The 20,303-nt window shown below is 42.4% G+C and overlaps 1 protein-coding gene across 15 annotated transcripts in view; it reads left to right on the plus strand.

Annotated features, from left to right (window-relative positions):
* Positions 1–16,835: 16,835 nt before the first annotated feature.
* Positions 16,836–20,303, plus strand: part of DNM1 (dynamin 1) — a 69,312-nt gene continuing 65,844 nt past the window's right edge. For 8 of the 15 annotated variants that reach the window (XM_056812503.1, XM_056812505.1, XM_056812513.1 and 5 more), the window contains exon 1: positions 16,837–17,285. In XM_056812503.1, the coding sequence (XP_056668481.1) occupies positions 17,125–17,285 (161 nt within the window). In that variant the 5' untranslated portion in view covers positions 16,837–17,124. Of the gene's footprint in view, positions 17,286–20,303 lie in introns of all 15 variants that reach the window. The other 7 variants (XR_008915337.1, XR_008915335.1, XR_008915336.1 and 4 more) reach the window with 2 other exon arrangements.

Genomic DNA, 20,303 nt, shown 5'->3' on the forward strand with positions numbered 1-20,303 from the left:
CACAGTGCCTGGCACATAGTAAGCACTATATAACATTATTATTGGGATTTATGGTTTTGAGTAGAAACTGATTCATATCTGAGACCCATATACCTGTGTATGGAGGGTAGCACTGTTTAGTGCTATTATTATCTCCTTTACTTGATTATAAGTTCTCTGAAAGCAGAAACTGTTATTTTACTTTCATATTTTCCTTAGTATCTAGAGACCCTTAAAGTTAGATTTAAAATGGTTGAAGGCCTTAAACTGTAACAGTCTGTAACAGTTAAAAGAGTGTTGTTGTAAACTGTAGTGAGTTAAAATGGTGGAAGATATAAATTGTGATAGATATAAGAGAGGGTGAGTAAATTTGACCGCAGAAAATATGTTTCACTACAGTGTCTTGGTTTTTAAATCAAATATAAGTTGGTCGCCAGGGAAACATTCCCAATTATTCAAATACCCAAGTCAACTGGGTTTTATAGAGATTTTAATTAATACAAATGTGGAATTAAAGAAAAGAGAGAAAGAGAGAAAAAGGAAATAAGTATGAAGGACCTAAAGCCAACATGGCCTAGACCTGAGTCTTAAGAGAGAGAGATCAGTCAGTCAGTTTTTTAACGCTCACCACAAGGTCTGCCTAAGCAAGGATTCTAGTGACACCAGGCCAGCATCATCTCAGCTGCTTTCACCAGCTCCCTCCTCCATCTGAATGTTTCAGAATGACTTCCAGCTGTTCTCTGAGCTCTTATGTCACCTCCCCTAAGTTCTTCCATCTACCAGTCACTGTAGATGTTTTCCAAAAGACAGCCCATTTTGAATTCACAGCTGAGTAGATTAATCTCTTTAGTAAGTCAGAAAAAAATGTTGCTGTGTCAACTAATTTCATTAAGAGAAAACCTCTGAGTAAGTTTTCACCTTTTAGGTCTAAGTAGTTTACAAGTTGCCCCACCTTTATACGCACCTAGCATCCCATTGTATCAATTCCAAAAACAGGCATGGCTCAAAGAACTCCTTTCCTTTATAAGTATGGTTTTCAAGTACTTTCATTGTTTAGCAAGGAGTTTTCTGCCCTAAAGCAGTCTTAAGTAGGGGTGGAGTAGGGATACTCCCATAGCAAGGAGTTTTCACATTCAAGTAGAGTTCTCACTATCTGGTAGGGAATTATTTCAAGTAGGGAATTGGAGGATTCCTCAATGTGGAGTAAAATTTTTAACATTCATAAGTCTGTGAAACTTTAAGGTTTACAATAATAAAGGTTTCTTTGATTGAATTATAATCATCATGAGCAACAAACATTTATTAAAGCCAAACTACGCACAGGGCCACATACTAGGCCAGTCTCATACAATGGCTTTAATTGATTCAAGGAGATACACACACCTTGTTCACAACTGACTTTGTTTGATTCAATCAAAAAAAAGTGCTTGTACCTAATCTAGGCATCAGAGATAAAGTCTTAATTTTGACCCTGCCCTTAGATAATTTATTAATCAATCAATCAGTGAACATTTATTAAGTGACTGCTATGTTCCAGGTGCTGTGCTGGACAGATAACACAGGCAGATGGACATATAGGTAGACACACGAGTTTAATTCATTCCATGACCAAGCTTATAACTCAATTTGCTCATGTGCCAACTAGAATTTTCCCATTTAAATGAATGGAAATGCAATTTGTCTGTTCCAGCCCAAAAAAAAACACATGAATTTTTTGTTTTATATGCTTTTAAATATGAAAATGTACTTTATAAATAACAAAAATATTTATGAATAAGAAAGAATATAAAGAAATAAACTTCCTTATGAAATGTTATTTACCTTTAAGGTCAGGCAGAGATGCTGGAGAAGATTTTCATCTCATTCCCTGTCGCTTCACATAACTTACTCTTATTACATAATAATATGTGAAACAAGTGTCATTACACAGCTCTAACACATGACCTATTGGAACTTTTCTGGGTGTGTCTTTTCAATAAACTCTTTAATTTTTTTTCCCCCAAATCCTTAATATCCTCCCACTAATTTCCTGCAAAACCTCCAAATGTTGCTGCTGCTGTAACTCCTTCAATTCCTTCATCGTCAGGACCCATGGTTAAAAGTTAAGAAATTTGCAAAAAAAAAAAAAAACAACTGATAATAAAGACAAAAATAAAGAAGAAAGCAAAAACAATTCAATACAGATGCTCACATGGCCAGATAAACACCTAACTAAATGAGGCGAATGTTGGGCAGACTATCTAGTGGAGGGTGGCGGAAGCTTTCGATTCAAATATCCACTGGTGACTTAAAGAAAAAAATCCCTATCATGACTGCTCATATCTCAAATTGCTCATCACTTAAGGTGCTCCTGTATTGAGGTACCACTATATTAAGAATTCCCCATCAGCTGGGTGGCTAGTTAGGTGACACAGTGGATAAAGTATTGGCCCTGGAGTCAGGAAGACATCTTCCTGAGTTCAAATCCATCCTCAGACACTTACCAGCTGTATGACCCTTGGCAAGTCATTTAATCCTGTTTGCCTCAGTTCTTCATACATAAATGGCAAATCACCCCAGTATCTTTGCCAGCAAAACCCCAAAATGGGTCACAAAGAGTCAGACATGACTGAAGGACATAATCAGCTAGGTACTATGTCAAGTACTGGGAATACAAATTAAAAAAACAAAAACAAAGCAGGCCTTATCTTTAAGGAGTTTACATTCTAATGAGCATAGACAACACAGAAAAGGGAGATGGAAAGGAAAAAAAGAATCAGGAAGGGCTCCAGGAGAGGCCTGGGCATTTCCTGTAATTGTGGTCCTAGGCAAGAATTCACAAGTCAGAGGAGGGTGCTACACTTTTAGGAAAAGTATCTATCACCTTGTTTATATTCATTTCTTCAGTTTTCTTCTGTGTATTTTTAGTACCTTATTGATGTTCTTTTCTTTTCTTCTTCCTCCTCCTATTTTTGGGTTGATATTTCTATTATTACAATAAGTAGAGTTAAGCAGCTGTCCTCCTACCTATCTTGCCCATCCTAAGTCTCCTTTTCTGACTCTTCTAACTGTAAGTGTCTCTGAGGGTTCCATTCTGGGCCTTTTTCCTCTTCTTCCCTATCTACACCATTTCACTTGATGTTCTCATCAGCCCATAAATTTAGTCACCATTTCTATGACTGGTAATGATGATTTACTCATTAATTATGATGTTAATATATGGTATAATGATGATATGATATCATTAACTATGATACAATGATTCTCAAATCTACCTATTCTACCCAAGACTTTCTGCTGAGCTCCCATCTCCAACTGCCTTTTAGACATCTCTAACTGGATGTGTAATAGACATCTTTAACTCAATATATTCAAAACAGAACTTATCCTTCTTCCTAAACCGTCCTCTCTTCCTACTTTCCCTATTACTGTAGATGATAACGGCCATCTTGATAGGCTTTTGGGCTTGTAATCATCCTGGATCCCTCACTTTCTCCCCCCATCCCCCACCCCTCACCCCAAATGCAAGCTGCCCCCAAGGCTTGTCAGTTTCACCTTTGCACCATCTCTCCAATTCCAACTTTCCTCTGACATTGCCCTGGTGCAGGCTCTCATCGCCTACACCAGGATTATTGCTAGAAGCCTGCTGGTGGGTCAGTCTGCCTCAAGTCTCTTCCCCCTCCAATCCATCCTCCATTCAGTCCCTAAAGTGATTTTCCTAAAGCACAGGTCCTACTTGATAAACTCCATCGGCTTCCTATTTATTGCCTCTAGAATTAAATACAAAATATTTTGTTTGGTATTTAAACCCTTTATGACCTAGTTCCTTCCCACTTTTCTAGTATTCTTACACTTTACTCCCTACCATATATTCTTCAATGCAGTGACACTAGCCTTCTAAGATGCTCCACCTCTTGGGTCCCAGTATTTTCTCTGGGTGTTGCCCCCTCCCTCTTCCCCCACATTGTGCCTGGAATAATGTTCCTGCTCCCCTCTAACTAGTGACCTCCCTGGCTTCACTAAGTCCCATCTAAAATCCCACCCTCTACAGGAAGTTTCCCCTAACCCTTCTTAATTCTAGGACATCTTTCTCTTAATTATTTCCTATTTATCCTATTGCTTTGTATATATTTATTTGTATGTTGTCTCCATCATTAGATTTCCTTGAGGGTAGGAACTGTCTTTTGGCCTCTTTTTTATATCCTTAGCACTTAGCTCAGTGCCTGGCACAAAGTAGACTCTTGATAAATATTGGTTGATTGACTGATTGAACTCCTTGGAGTTCAGTTTAAATCTGAACTCAAATACTTTCTATAAAATGAGGAGGTTGGACTCATGAGCCTCTTAAGTCTCTCCCAGTTCTAAATCTCTCATCCTTTGACAACACATAAACACCAGAGCAATTTCTGAAAATCTCTTGCTCTGTAACTCTAGTCCATTGCCTCTTTGCCAAATTCTAGAGGCACACTTCTGCCGCCTGCTTTGGAAATCATCTTTCATAAGTATATTGATTCAAGTTGTGAAGTCTTTGAAAGCAGTTTTCATTTCCATTCTAGTGATCATCAGATAAATTTTTCTTTTAGTTCAGTTCATTTCTCACTACATCAATTCATTAAAATCTTCCCAATATTGATAATTTCTCATAGAACAGTAATAATCCATTCCATTCTTATAACTTGTTCAGCCATTCCCCCATTTGATGAGCACCTGTTTTATTTCTAGTTCTTTACTGTAATGAAAAGCACTATTGGAAATATTTGCATAGACACGGGTCCTTTCTCTATGTCTTTGACTTATTTGAGGGTTTTCTGTCCAGCAGTGGTATCACTGAGTCAAAGAGAATATTTAGTAGTTTAGTGGTTCGGGGATTTAGTTCCAAATTGTTTTCCAGAATACTTTGATCAATTCACAGCTCCACCAACATTTTATTAGTATGCTCTTCCTCCTACAGTCCTTTGAGTAACTGTCATTTTCTCATTTTGTCATTTTTGCCAATCTGTTGGTTGTGAGGTGAAACTTCATTTGTTTTCATCTGAATTTTTCTCACTAATAGTGATTTGAAGCATTCTTTTGTTTCTGTAAGGTTTGGATTTCATTATTTTCATTATTTCTTTCACTTATCAGTAATGCCCCTTCACAATTACATGTAGAAGCAATTTTAAACATTTCTCATTTTAGAGCATTCTTTCATAAGGTTGTTGATAGTTGGCATTTCTTCATTTTAAAATGCTCTAGAAATGTTTTTTTTTTTTTTTATGCCAGGATACCCCTTTTGGTAGCTAGATGGCAATGTGACTAGAGTTTGGGGATGAGTCTGAAAGACCTAGTTCAAATCTAGCCTCAGATACTACCTTGTGGTCTGACTTTGGGCAAGTCACTTAACCTCTCTATGTCTTAGTTTCCTCAGACTATAAAAGGGGGATGATAACAATGCCTACCTCCTAGGATCGTCATGGAGGCCAAATGAGATAATATTTGTACAGTGTCTAACACATAGTAAGTACTTAATAAATGCTCATTTCCTAATTTCCTTTTAGACTTCAGCAAAGTTAAGGGCCTGAGAGTAAGATGTAAAGGTGAAGTTATTTCAGGTGTGACTGAACCATTCTGACCCTGATTCCTATGTGAATAGGCCAGGTGCCTGAAGGTGGAGAAGCAATCCAAAAGAGACTGTACATAGGGCATAGACTAGTTTCTTTCTTCCCTTTCTTTCTTTTCCTTCTTCCCTTTCCCCTCTCCCTCTTTCTCTCTTTCCTCCCTCCCTCCCTCCCTCCCTTCCTTCCTTCTTTCCTTCCTTCCTTCCTTCCTTCCTTCCTTCCTTCCTTCCTTCCTTCCTTCCTTCCTTCCTTCCTTCCTTTCCTTCCTTCCTTCCTTCCTTTCTGACTTAGAATGAATACTGAGTACAGGTTCCAAGGCAGAAGAGCAATAAAGATTAGGCAATTGGGTTTAAGTGACTTGTCCAGGGTCACATAACTAGGATGTATATGAGGGAAGCTTTGAACCTGAGACCTCTTGTCTCCAGGCCTGGTGCTTTATCCACTGAGTCACCTAGCTGCCCCAAGAGACTCCTTTCCTAGATCTCCACTCCTTATTTTCATTGACCCACAGGTTATTGTGTGGTGATGTTCTGTCCTGTAGAGATAAAGATTTGGGAAATGTACAGGATAGTTATTATCAATAGGGGTGAGGTCTCTCACTGACCGAATCCAGACCTGCACAAGGAAAAATTGTTAAAAACTCTTGCCTTTACCTCCTACTTGGAAGATAACAAACCTTAGAAATGAACCATTTTTCTAGCTGTGCAATTTGAGTAAATGCCAAGAACTGAGTCAGAAACTAGTATGTTTCTAATGTGTAGCTAAAAGAGTTAGAGAAGTCTACCCACAGGGCTACCCCAGAACCCAAGATAGCAGTCACCTTCCAAGGTTCCACCCCTTCAACGTGCATGTCAAAGCTGTTGGGATGGCAATGTTAAAATTTAGCCATTTTTCTATTGGAGAAATGGCAAAGCCCTCCAGTATTTTTGCCAAGAAAACCCTTAATGGGGTCACTAAGAGTTAGACTTGTCTGAAAACTATTGAAGTGTGGAAGAACCCCTCTAGTCAGAGAGGGAGTTTAAGGCAGAAAAAAGGAAAGAATGTCTTCCAGACTGTGCAAAGGTATGGAGATTAGAAATTAAATGCTGTGTGGAGCAGCAGCAAATTTGTCTGGAATGTGAATTAAGTGGAATAATGAGCAATAAAATTGGCAAGGTAACTTAGAGCCAGACTGTTGAGAACTTTAAGTGCCAGTGCCAAATAGGGGAGTTTGTATTTTGAATGTAGCCTGTTGTAAGAAAACTAGTTTGGTGCCTTACAGCTTCCTGGTATCACACAGATTCTCTTCTCCTCCTTAGAAACTTCTGGAAGCATAAGTTGTCCATAAAGATAGAAAAAAAAAGAAAGGCAAGATTGGAATGACTGCTATATTTGCTTTAGGAATATCACTTTGGCAGCTATGTGAAGAAGGAATTGGGGAGGAGAGAGATTGGACAGAAGGACACTAGTTAAAAGGTTTGTTGTTGTTCAGTCATTTTTTCCAGTCATGTCCAACTCTTCCTGACCCTTTTTGGGGTTTTCTTGGCAAAGACACTAGAGTGGTTTGTGTATCCTTCTCCAGCTCATTTGACAGATAGGAAAACTGAGGCAAGTAGGGTTAAGTGACTTGCCCAAGGTCACACAGATGTGAAATGTCCGAGGTCATATTTGAACTTGGGAAGATGAGTCATCCTGATTACAGATCTGGTGCTCCACTAGCTTCCCCAAGAGGCTAACTGCAATAATCCAAGAGAAGAAGATGAGACTTGAACTAAAGGGGTGGATGTGTGAGTAGAGGGAAAGGACCAATGGGAGAGAAAGTATGAGGGGAGAATCAAAAGCACTTGGCAACTGACTGGGTATGAGGTTTGGTAGGCAAAGGGAATAGTGAAGGATCCTTCTGAGATTTTTAAACCTAAGAGACTGACCTATACAATTAGATGGGAAAGGGAGAACTAGTTGGCTCAGTAGGTAGAGAGCTAGGCCTATAAACAGCAGGTCCTGGGTTCTTAGATACTTCCTAGCTATGTGACCCTGGGCAAGTCACTTCACCACAATTGCCTACCCATTACCCCTCTTCTGCCTTGGAAGTGATACTCAATATGGATTCTAAGACAGATAGAAAGAGTTTTTTAAAAAAGAGGACAGGGGGGATGTGGGGTGGCTCAGTGGATTGAGAGCCAGGACAAGAAATGGGAGGTCCTAGGTTTAAGTGTGGCCTCAGACACTTCCCAGCTGGGTGACCCTGGGCAAGTCATTTAACCTCCATTACCTAGTCTTCTACTTTTTTTTTGCCTTGGAACCAATACACAGTATTGATTCTAAGATATAAGGTAAGTGTTATTTTTTTTTAAGTGATGGAGCTGATGTGAATAATGCTAATTCATCTTAAAAATGTGTCAACAAATATTCCACTCCCTTCCCAGATCTGGTTATTAAACATTTGCCAGCATAATACTGCTAGGCAATGAGGGTTAAATGACTTGCCCAGGGTCACATAGCTAGGAAGTATCTGAGGTCAGATTTGAACCCAGATCCTCCTAACCATAGACCTGGCACTCTATTCACTGTGCTACCTTGTTGCCCCTATAATGACTTTCTACATGACCCTTTTCCTTTAAACAATCTCAGTTTCCACATCTCAGCTCTTAGCTTCAAAATTTTCTGCTACAGTTGTTAGAGGCAGGTATTATTAGTGGTCTTATGAAAGAGGTATATTTCTGGCTTCCAGAATCTGATCCAGATACCAAGCAGAAAGGAACTCCCTCCTCCTACGCTCCAGACTCTTTCCAATCTTCCCTCCTGCTACCCAGCTCTTGGTTTCTCTTTGCAGTCATTTCACAGTTTAGATACTTCAGCACAGTTTAGATGGATGGAATCTTAACCAGGAGTGTGCTGGGAAATGTTTAACAACCAGATCTCTGTGCACAAGACACCTTTAAAAGTTTTGTCTCCATAATTCACATTTTCTCTATTAGTTTTCTAAGACTGTGTGCCATGCCCCATCCCCCTCCCAGACTGATTGTTGCATGTGCCCCACTCCCTTACCCTACACAGGGGAGGGGGAAATACTCCCATTGGGCTGCTGGGTAGAGGGGTGGGGGACATGAAAAAATGTCAGTAGTGGTGGACAGGGGGAGGGGAGCAGCTCTGCCCCAGTACCCTCTGCCTTTCTAGGAAGGATCTATCTGGGGGGAGAGGGCAAAAGGGCAGCCATGTGCCCACAGAGAGTGTTCTATGTGCCCTCTCTGATACATGTGCCATAGGTTTGCCATCACTGATTTAGGCAATCAACAATACAGTAAATCAAACCCTGATAGGTAGTGTTTGCCCAGCATATCACTGATTTAAATCAGTAGCCCAGCATTCAAAGCCCTCCATAGTCCAGCCTCAGACTGATTTTCAGTCTCACTACTCCCTTTCACAAGCCTCTGTTCCAGATAGAATAGTTACTTCAACTTCCTTCAATATATCTTATTCTTTCCTGCCTGCTTGCCTCTGCTCAAACTGTGCCCTCTGTCCACAGTGTCTTACCTCTATCTCCATCTACTCAAACTCTACTCACCCTTCCCCTATGTTATCTCTTTCTGGAAGTTTTCCAGGATAACCTTAGCTAGAAATGATCTTTTGTCCATCTGAGTGACTATAGCACTTGGACTATTGGTAACACTTGCATACCTTTCAAAACCTATGAGTGATCTTTTGGGGTATGTATCATTTCTGTCCCACTAAACTCCTTCATGGGGTTGGGGGTAGGAAGAAGAGACTGGATAATGGCCCAGAATAATAAGACATTCAAATATAGTACCCAGTAGAATTTAAGCTCTTTGGTAAAAGAGACTTTTGTTTTTCTTTCTAGTCTCAATTTTTAGCACAGTGCTTTGAATATAGTAGATGTCTAATAAATGCTTGTTCTTTATTTTATCATAAATATATATTTATGTATATATGCGTGTTGTATGTATATGTAATATATATTATATGTGCATGCATAAACGTATATGTAACTTATCTATCCATTTATCTATTTATCTCTATCATCCATCTATTCATCATCTATCTATCTATCCATCTATCTATCTATCTATCTATCTATCTAAACATATCTATATATACATACACTTATCTAGTTAGATAGTACCATGGATAGAATGCTGGGCCAGGAATCACAAAGATCAGTGTACAAATCCAGCTTCAGACACTTACTAGTTGTGTGAACTTGGGCAAGTCATTTAACTACTATCTGCTTCAGTTTCATCATCTATAAATTGGGGATAATAATGGCACCTACTTTTTCCTGGGGTTTTGAAGATAAAGTGAGATAATATTTGTAAGTGCTATAAATCTAAAGCACTATATAAATACTAGTTATTATTAGGCAGATAGATGAATAGACAGATGGATAGGTAGATAGATAGATAGACAGACAGACAGACAGACAGACAGACAGACAGATAGATAGATAGATAGATAGATAGATAGATAGATAGATAGATAGATAGATGGATGGATGGATGGATCAACTGATATATAGATAGATGGATGGATGGATGGATAGGTAGATGTTTAGATAGATAGACAGATAGACAGATATAGATAGATAGATGGATAGATGATAAAACAGATGAATAGATGGATAGATGGATAGGTAGACAGACAGACAAATAGAGAGAGAGAGAGAGAGAAATAGATAGATAGATAGATAGAGAGAGAGAGATAGTAGATAGACAAGGCCTACAAGGCTTGTTGCAAACCACTATACATTATAAAGGTAGACATTAGGACCAGCAGGAAGAAAATGACCTTGCTTTTTAAACTTAGCTTTGTACTTGTATAGATCAGTGTGACTTACAGCTTAGATTCAGGCTTGTATCCTGATTTTCCCTCAAAAAGAGAGAGTAGAAAGATACTTAGTGCACAGAATCAGTTAGATATGGGATAGGTATTCCTATTAATAAAAAAGGAATGCTAAGCATAAAAGACTCAGTGTACATTAATTGAATGACTTAAAAATAGAGTTCAGTAACTTTTAATTACTACTGATCTAAATATTCTGGGAAGCTAATACTTAAACCCCATTCAGACATAAAGCCATTTGTAGGACTGCTAACAAGGCATTTGATATTTCACCTTGGTTTTGCACTGACCAGATAACTCACAGTATATGTCTGCTGGTAAAAACTGACAAGCTCAGACTAAAATTCTGGAACTGCCTTCCTAAGAGAAGAGTTCCTTAGGCTTTGTAAAAGAGAATTCTTTTTTTTTTTAAATTTTATTTAATTTAGAATATTTTTCCATGGTTACATGATTCATGTTCTTTTCTTCCCCTTTTCCCACCCCCCCTCCTGAAACCAATGAGCAATTCCATTGGGTTTCACATGTGTCATTGATCAAGACCCATTTCTATATTATTGATATTTACACTAGGGTGATTGTTCAGAGTTTACATCCCCAATCCTATCTCCATTGACCCTTGTGATTAAGCGGTTGTTTTTCTTCTGTGTTTCTACTCCCAGTTCTTTCTCTGAATGTGGATAGCATTCTTTCTCATAAGTCCCTCAGAATTGTCCTGGATCACTGCATTGCCACTAATGGAGAAGTCTATTACATCAATTGTGCCACAGTGTATCAGTCTCTGTGTACAGTGTTCTCCTGGTTCTGCTCCTTTCACTCTGCATCACTTCCTAGAGGTTGTTCCAGTTCACATGGAATTCCTCCAGTTCATTATTCCTGTAAAAGGGAATTAATCCCTTTCTCTAATTTAACTGGGGACCTGGAAGTCCTTTTACCATAGAGATGTGTAAAGATATACCAACCTGAAGTAAAAGGAAGTAGAAACCAGAGACAGGAAGTGAGGTAAGAAGGGGTTATAAAAGGCCAGCACAAGGCCTGAGAGGGGCTTTTGGCTTTTTGACTTTTTTTTGGTTGGGAGGTGGTTGATAGATGGTAGTTGGTCTTCGGTCATTGGTGATTGGTTGTTGAGGTTATGGTTGGTTGCTGCTGGTGTGGGTTGGTGATTAGTTGGAGGTTAGTTGTTGATTGTTAGTTGGTGGTTGGTATATATATTACATATATATTTATATATATATATATATATTTTATATCTTTATATATATTGATTGATTGATTCTGCCTGGTGAGCTGAGCTGAAGCTGGACTTTCTCTAATGGCAGTTATAGGCAGTTTAGGCAGTTATAGGCAGAGATAGGCAGTTATAGGTAGTTGTAGGGTAGCTAGTTAGATATTAGGCAATTTCTTTCTTTACCTCTTTCCTATATTTCTCTCCTTTACTATATTCATTTTACTATATTCTTTTACTATCTCTTATTTTAATAAAACTAAATTGTTAATTGTTAAAAGCTGATAGAAGTTTTCTTTTCTCTGGTTTACGGGGATAATATTAATTTACAACTCTACTATATTCTTATTAAAACTAAAATTGTTAAAAGTTGCTCTCTTATTTTGTCAAAACTCCTAATTTAACCCTTACAACTTTTGAGGGCACAGCTGAAAAGAGAGTTGACAGAATCCATTTTTCCTGTGGAGGAAAGAAAGCACCTCAAATGAGGATTCTAGTTGACACTTGGGAGAAAGAAAGAGGTAAAAGGGGGAGAAATGGGAAGCACCAAAGACATGATGTAGTGCCAAGGTCAGGTCCAGAGAGAGTAACCTGGTCCTATCACCAGAAGACACTGACTTTCTAAAGCTTGATCATCCTTCTGTTTTCTTGGCCTGGCCATACATATTCCCTATGTGTGGTCCTCATACATGTCCACTCTTCCTATTAATAGTGTGAGTATTTAGAAATTAACACATCCCAGGTATACAGGGAAATGTTCTGTTTGTTAGTTCTTGTCCTAAGAGTGCTGGAGGAGTTGCTTGGTTCACCCGCTTTTCTGACATTCAACTCTAGCCCAATGGTAGCTTTAGAAGTCTTCAACTCACAAAGTCACCCCCAAGTCTGAACACATTTATCTCAGGAGTTATTCACCTAAGATCAAGAAATAACAAAGATAACAGTGGAAAGGCAGCCAAGGCCCCAGACAAAATCTTGACTGGTTGGGTTGTCCCATTCTCCTCCAATCCTCTTTCTTTTCATAAAAGTTACATGTGAGGGCAGCTGGGTAGCTCAGTGGATTGAGAGCCAGGCCTAGAGATGGGAGGTCCTGGGTTCAAGCTGGTCTCAGATACTTCCTAGCTGTGTGACCCTTGGCAAGTCACTTAACCCCCATTGCCTAGTCCTTAACACTCTTCTGCCTTAGAACCAATATATAGTATTGATTTTAAGATAGGAGGTAAGGGTTTAAATTAAAAAAAAAAAGTTATATGAGTACAGTTGCCAGGATGCTGAGATGGAGAAAGGCCATCCTTTCTTTGCCCTTCCTGGAGGACTCAAAGTTATGATATGCCACCTGGAAAATAGGAGGAAACAGCCAAACCAGAAACAATCCGTTCTCTCCTTCAACTGTTATAGGACCAAGGGACCACTGAGGGCTTGCTACTTCATGCCAAAATATCAAGTACTCCCAGTATTTGACTATCTCATGGATGGAAACATCCCAGAGCTCCCATATGGTCAACCAGAGCCACGAAGGGCAACTAAGCATATTCCATGGTATGGCCCCAGATAAGATAGACTAAATGCCTAGCATTAGCTGGCTGACTCTTCCAGATTCCAAAGTCCTTGGCCTCTAGAAATGAAGACTTTGGCAGCTGACAGATTCCCACTCTGTATGCAGAGAAAGCAGCTGAGGCTTGCTTTCCTGTCTGATGACTGCATGTGTGTGAAGGCACTGCCTTCCTAAGGGAAGTGTTACTTGGGCTCTGAGGGCACAGCTGAAAACAGAGTTGGCAGAATCCATTTTTCTTACGGAGGAGAAATAGCACCTCGGATGAGGATTCTTCTTTTTAAAATTAATATTATTTTTCTTTTCTTTTTAAAATAATGTTCCATGGTTACATGATTCATATTCTCTCCTTTTGCCCTTCTCTCCCCCATTCTGGAGCTGACAAGCTATTCCACTGGGTTATTATCATACCACTGTGTATTATCAGATGAGGATTCTAATGGACACCTGGGAGAAAGGGAGAGGAACAAGTGGGAGAGAGAAATGAGGAGCACCAAAGACATGATGTGATGCCCAAGATCAGGTCTAGAGAGAGCAGCCTGGGGCATCAGCAGTTTGATTGTCCTTCTGTTTTCTTGGGCTGGTCACACATATTCCCTATGTTGTGGTCCCTCATACATGTCCACTCTTCCTACTAATAGTGTGAGTATTTAGAGACTAATACATTCCAAGTATAAAGGGAAATGTCTACAGATCTTTGTCCTACTATGCTATTTCATGAAATATCTTTGCATTGAACTTGTTATTTTCTCTGGCTGGTAAATAAATGTTTTTTCCTAGTTTTTTTTTCATTTAAAGTTTTATTTTTTAAAATGTTTTTCCATGTTTACATGATTCATTTTTTTTCCTTCCCTCTTCCCTCCTCGCTCCCAGAGCCAACAAGCAATTCCACTGGGTTGTTCAAGTGTTAATTATTTGCTACCTATTTCCACATTATTCATTTTTGGTAAATAAATTGATGAGTGCTTTTGAGCTATCGTGTTGAGTGGATACGGATCCATAGACTATGGATCACTTTTCTGGGAGCATCATATTTAAGGGGATAATGTTCCAGGGGCTAATAATGACAATAACAACAATAATAATGATCATAATAGTATTTATATAGCTCATACTATGTGCCAGGTACTTTATAAATATTATCTCATTTGATACAACAATTTTGGAAGGCAGATATTATATTAATTTTACAGTTGAGGAAACTGGGGTGACTTGCCTAACGCCATAGGTCTAAAAGTACCTGAGACTACATTTGAACACAGGTCTTCCCTCATGAGTCCAGGCTCAGCATTGTCACAACTGCACTTCCTAGTTTTTTGCTAGTTAGTGCTTTGAATAGAAAGGGCAGCTAGTGGTGCAATGGATAGAAGGCCTTGAGTTAGGAAGACCTGAGTTCAAATGCAGATTCAAACACTTCCTAGCTGTTTGACCCTGGGCAATTCACTTAACCCTGTTTGGCCTGTTGACCCTGGGCAATTCACTTAACCCTGTTTGGCCCCATTTTTCTCATTTTCCTCATTTGTAAAATGAGCTGGAAAAGGACATGGCAGTCCACTCCAGTATTTTTGCCAAGAAAAAAAATCCCACAAGGGGTCACAAAGAGTCAGACACAATTGAAAATGACTAAACAAACTCTGAATGGAATTGAATGTAAAGAGCTAGAAGGGAAGATTTTATAGATCCAATGGCCTAGCCCTTTTATTTTACAACTTGTGCAATTCTATTATGTATTTCCTCTCCCCTTGTCTCTTACCCATTAAGCACTTTATAAACACTGGCCCAATGAGGGCTTAATCTAATGGGCTACATACTTGGCAGACAGGCGCCCACCTAACAACTCTGACTCAACTCTCTAGTCTCTTAAAAAATAGGTCGCCTTTAAAACTGTTACAGAAAAAGAGCGAGGATTTCCTTTATGGACGTGAACCAGAATTTATTTTGCTCTAAGAAAGCATAGTATATTACTTATGATCTGAGTCTCTGACATCTCCCAGAGAGTTTTCTCCATTCTTATGTCAGAACAAAGTCAAAAGTAAGAGCCATTTTTTAAAGGCCAAATTCAGTTAGCTGGTAACGTTAGCCAATGCTAAAATTATACCCAGAAATCTCTCAAGTGCCTTTCCTTCCCAGTCAGACTGGGATTTCACACATATCTTCCTGTTGGGGAAATGGAGTCACAGGAAATGGTTTTCCACAAAGTAAGTTGGTAGATATCTGGAGAATAGAGCTCTTTTCTCTCTAGCACACAGAATCTTTATTCCTCTGTTCTTCATTAGCCGTGTCCTTTCCTCAGGACATTTTGACTACCTGGGTGGGGAGAGGGTAGTTGTGTTGTGGAGAGGGAGTCTCAAAGGGCCACCTGGGTCATCCCTCAACTCAGACCCCTATCTTCTGATAGGAAGTCTTGGAAAAAGCACAATGGATCCAGAAGGCAACTGCATCTCAGAATATCAGAAATGGAAGGAATGGCAGATAGCTATCTGGTCCAACCCCCTTATTTTACAGACCCAGGTAGAGCAGCTAAGGAGGGAATAAAACAGCCAAACCTGAGGCAGATTTTTGTTCAGAGAACCTGGTCCTCATATCCTGGTTTCACCTCTGATTCACTGTGTGGGTCTGAGCAAGTTGTTCAAACATACACCGTTCCTCTCTGGACATTAGATTCTCTGTCTGTTATTATGAAGCAATCATACCAGTCTGCCTTCCAAAAGGAAAAGGAAAATGTGGTATAGGACAAAAATCATTGGATTGTGGAGTCTAAGGACCACTTCTGACACTTCCTTATCTGTTCGACCTTGCAAGAGTCACTTAACCTCTCTGGGCCTCAGTTTTCTTGTCTTTAAAATAAAGGAGTTGAAACAGATGGCTTCTGAGGTCTCTTCCAGGTCTAGGTCCATGATCCTATGATCAGAAGATGAAGTGGGTGTGGATCAGAAAGTAGCATGTATATAAGCAAGTACTTTCTAAAATTTTAATTAGAAGAGAAAGCTAGAGAATATGAAGAAAGTAGCATTTTATTCTTTGTGGGGCTTACCAGTCCTGGGTCCTGCCATTTTGTGCCTATTAACAATACCCACTGCATTCACTCATTAATTCATAACCTTTGCTGATTGCTGAGAAGGAGGCATAGATGAATCAGATTTGGTCCCTGCTATCAAGAAACTCACAGTCTAGCAAGGGAGATAAATCAAGTATAAAAGGATGACTGATAATCCAGGGAAGAATATACATGTCAAATGAGCATTATAGATGTCTCCAAGTATTGATAGCTCTCTGGGGGTTGGAGTTGACATGGAAGTCTTCAACGAAGCGTTTACAACTTTTTTTGAGCTTTTTAAAATGGGTAGATACTTAACAGATGGAGATGGGGAAGAGAGAGAAGATTTTAAAGGTCTGTTGTGGGTAGAAATAGTGCAGAAGTAGGTCAGGAGTGATGTGCTTTGGCCAAGGTCACATAGATAAGAAATCAGGTCTTCAAGGAAAAGTCCATTTTTCTCCCATTGTCTCGGCCCTTGATGCAGTGTGTCAGCCCAGAGCGCAGGTAAACTAATACCTCGAAATGGATTGTTCTTTCATCGCCCACACGCTAGAAAAAACTACAATTCCCGTGAGGTCTCGACGCCAGCGCCTGCGCGGGGCGAAGGAGCCTCCCGCAGGTTCTCCGGCTCCCTCTGGCGACGACCGCGAGTCAATGCGGGGCTCCAATCCCCGTGGGGTGGTTGGGCTGCTTGCTAGCCGGGCGGCTGTCGGAACAGGCAGTCGGGTTAAGCGTCTCTGCTGCAGCGGGAGGGAGAAGACGTAGGAGCCTCAACATCGGTGGGGGCGGGAGAGGAGAACCAAGGGCTGTCCCTGCCGCGGAGCCGGCAGTCAGCAGCCTGCAGTGAGCGCAGCGGGCTCGGAGGAAGCCGGTGCCGGAGCGGGGAGCCCCCGGAGGGGGGGCTCAAGCAGCGGCTGCCGCAGCGATGGGGAACCGTGGTATGGAAGACCTGATCCCGCTGGTCAACAGACTGCAGGATGCCTTTTCCGCCATCGGCCAGAATGCCAACCTGGACCTGCCGCAGATCGCTGTGGTGGGTGGCCAGAGCGCCGGCAAGAGCTCGGTGCTGGAGAATTTCGTGGGCAGGTAATGAGCCCGCCGCGGCACCCAGCCCTCGTAGCCCAGGCGCCCTTCCCTCCCCGCCCCAGCGGTACCCTTTCCGCAGTCCGCCCCGTCTGCACCCGCCGGGCACTGTGCTTAGCCACGGACCACTGCAGCTAGTCCCCCCACCCCCGCCTCCTGCAGCCCCAGGACGGGCACCCGAGCCTTTACATAAGGCAGTGCCCCCAGCGTGGGCTTAAGGTACCCCAGGACTGGGTAGTGCCTCCCAAGGTGGGCACCAGACGTCCTCCCCCGCCCCCTCTCCCTGCAGTGGGCAATGCCCCTTCCCCCCTCCCTGCGCCGTCTGTGCGCAGCGCGGCGGAGGGGGAGGGGGAAGACTTGGACTGCGGGCTTCGGGGGCCAGGGATGGAGTGGGGGGCGGGGGTGACAGCAGCCGAGAACGGAGCCCTAGGGCTGCGGGCGGGTCACTGTCAGGCTGGAAAGGGAAGAATGATATCGATCTATCTCTGGCAGCCGGGGCAGCTTTGCCCTCCCGGGCTCTTCTCTGGAGCCAGAGAGGAATTGGGGGGATCTCTGGAGGAGGAAGGGGGTGGACAAGACCGCGGAGCCGCGGTGGAGAGATGACTAAGACTGGGAGGCAGGGAGCCCTTTGGGGAGGGGTGGGAGGAAGGAGAGACCTGGAAATCTGCAGGAGCCATTTGAAGCATCCACTCACTCATCCGAGTGGCTTTATCCCGAGGAGGCCTGGACAGACCCTGAGACTGGAAGGGGAGACCGATGACACTCCCTCCCCCCTCTTGGAACTGAGGGAGAAAGCAATGACCTCCCCCACCCCAACCTATACACAAGTCGGCCTTGGAGACAAAGGGCCTAGGCTTATGTAACTATTGGGGAGGCAAGGCAGAAGGTCAAGCCCCGACTGGAGCCCACTTCATAGCCAGTATATATTAACCTGTATGGCTCTGGGGTGCGGGGGCCGAGGGAAGGATGGCGGCAATGGTTAAAAATTGATTGGCGCCGGGGATGGGGTCAGTGGTCTCAGGATCTTCCTCTGAAGGGAAGAGATGGGGGAGGGGGTTTCTCGCTCTCTCCTCTCTCCAGCTTGGAAGGCAGATTGCGTGGGCTGTAGAGATGAATTCCTAGGGAGATGGTGGCGCCTCTTCCCCCGACCAGGTGGACTTGGCTGCTACCTGTTTCCCCTCCCCCCTCCGAATGGCTTCCTCCTGCCTGTTCTCATTAGCCCCTTCCACATCGCTTCCCTCCCCCTCCTTTTCATTGGGAGTCCAGTTGGGCTCTCATTCTGTGACTCGGGGACGCCGAGCACCATTCCCTTCAGATGACCTTCATGGCTAGCGATGGTGTAGTCTGGATCTTTAGCAGGGGATTGTAGGTAGGGGAAGGGATATGTATCTTTGTCCTTCTTCCGGGACTGGCCCGGGAGCAGACGCTGTACTCCCTCCCCAGGGTGGACTAAACCCAGAAGGGTTAAAGCTTCCCGCTAGCCCGTGTCTGAGCTCAAATAAATCCCATCTCCTCTACAGTGACCCTCCCGGGGAGACAGGAGGGAGAGGGAGAAAGGAGGGGTGGGTGTAGGGGCCCTTCTGGACCCCAGAGATTCTGGGAAAGCCCCTCCTCCTTCCCCAATAGGGGTTAACCCCCAGTCGGGGCTGGTTCAGGAGAGACTGGCAGCCCCTTCCCAAGCTCTCAGGGAAATTGACTTCTGCAGATTTCCCCTGGGCTCATGTGACTGGATAGCTGCAGAGATATGAGCTAGAGAGGCATACACTGATGATCTGGATTGGTCCCAGAGCCTCTGGCAGGGGCTGGAGGGGCTGAAGGAAATAGCTCAGGCCTTCCTTTCCCCTTACTATCCCCACCACTGCCCTGCCCTGCCACCCTCACCTTGTGGCCACAGGTTTCCAGAGAAGCAGCTGGTCTCAGTGGTGCACCAGGTACAGTGAGGTAATGCTATGAGGTCAGTGTGAGGAGGCACGCAGTACATACAATGAATGCCGGGGCTGCCCACTTTTGGTGGGGGCCAGAGGGAGTATAAATAGTGCTTCAAGGAAGTGGTTCTCAAGTGTCTTCTAGGGACCTCGAGGGGCTTCCTAAGAACCCCTTTCAGGGACTCCTCAAGGTCAAAACAGTTTTCATTACAATAATACTAAAATATTTTAAATTTCAAATAGGGACAGCTATAACCCACATAAACAGAAGCTTTTTGAGAGGTATGCTCAATCATTTTTTTAACGACCCTTACCTTCTGTCTTAGAATCAATACTGGTTCTAAGGCAGAAGAGTGGTAAGGGCAAGGCAATGGAGGTTAAATGACTTGTCCAGGGCCACACAGTTGGGAAGTATCTAAGGTCAGATTTGAACCCAGGACCTCCCATCTCTGGGCCTGGCTCTCAATCCACTGAGCCACCCTGCTGCCCCCCTCAATCATTTTTAAGAGTATAAAAGGGTCTGGAGACCAAAAAGTTTGAGAACTACTGTTCTTTTGAATAGGTATATTGTACTCCATGAGGTAAGTATAAATATGACCATCCTCATTTTACAGATAAGGAAACTGAGACTTGGGTCAAATGAAGAGCAGATGAGATGGGGAGGAAGAAGAAAGAAATCTAAGAGATCCAAGATCTCAAACAAAGCCCTTAACAGATCTTGGACTTTTCCTCTAATTCTGGGAATAAGAAGAATAGCAGATATTTATATAGCACCAACTGGTTGCTGGGTACTCATTTAATCCTCAACACTGGGAGGTAGTTGCTATTGTTATCCCCATTTTACAGATGAGGAAACTGAAGCAAATGGGGATTAAATAACTTGTCCACGGTCACTCAGCTAGTAAGTGTCCAAAATAGGACCAAATACCCAGGTATTCCTGACTCCAGACCCAATGCCCTTTCTACCGTACCCCCTAACTGCCCCCAAGTAAATTCTTCTCAGTTCTTGGGGGAGGCGTGTGACTTGTCCAGTGTTACGCGGACAGAGTCAGGGATATGACCCTAGCTCATAGCTCTTATTCCTGCAGGACTGGCA

Source organism: Monodelphis domestica, chromosome 1 (genome assembly GCF_027887165.1).
Source record: "Monodelphis domestica isolate mMonDom1 chromosome 1, mMonDom1.pri, whole genome shotgun sequence".
NCBI classification, from domain to species: Eukaryota; Metazoa; Chordata; class Mammalia; order Didelphimorphia; family Didelphidae; genus Monodelphis; species Monodelphis domestica.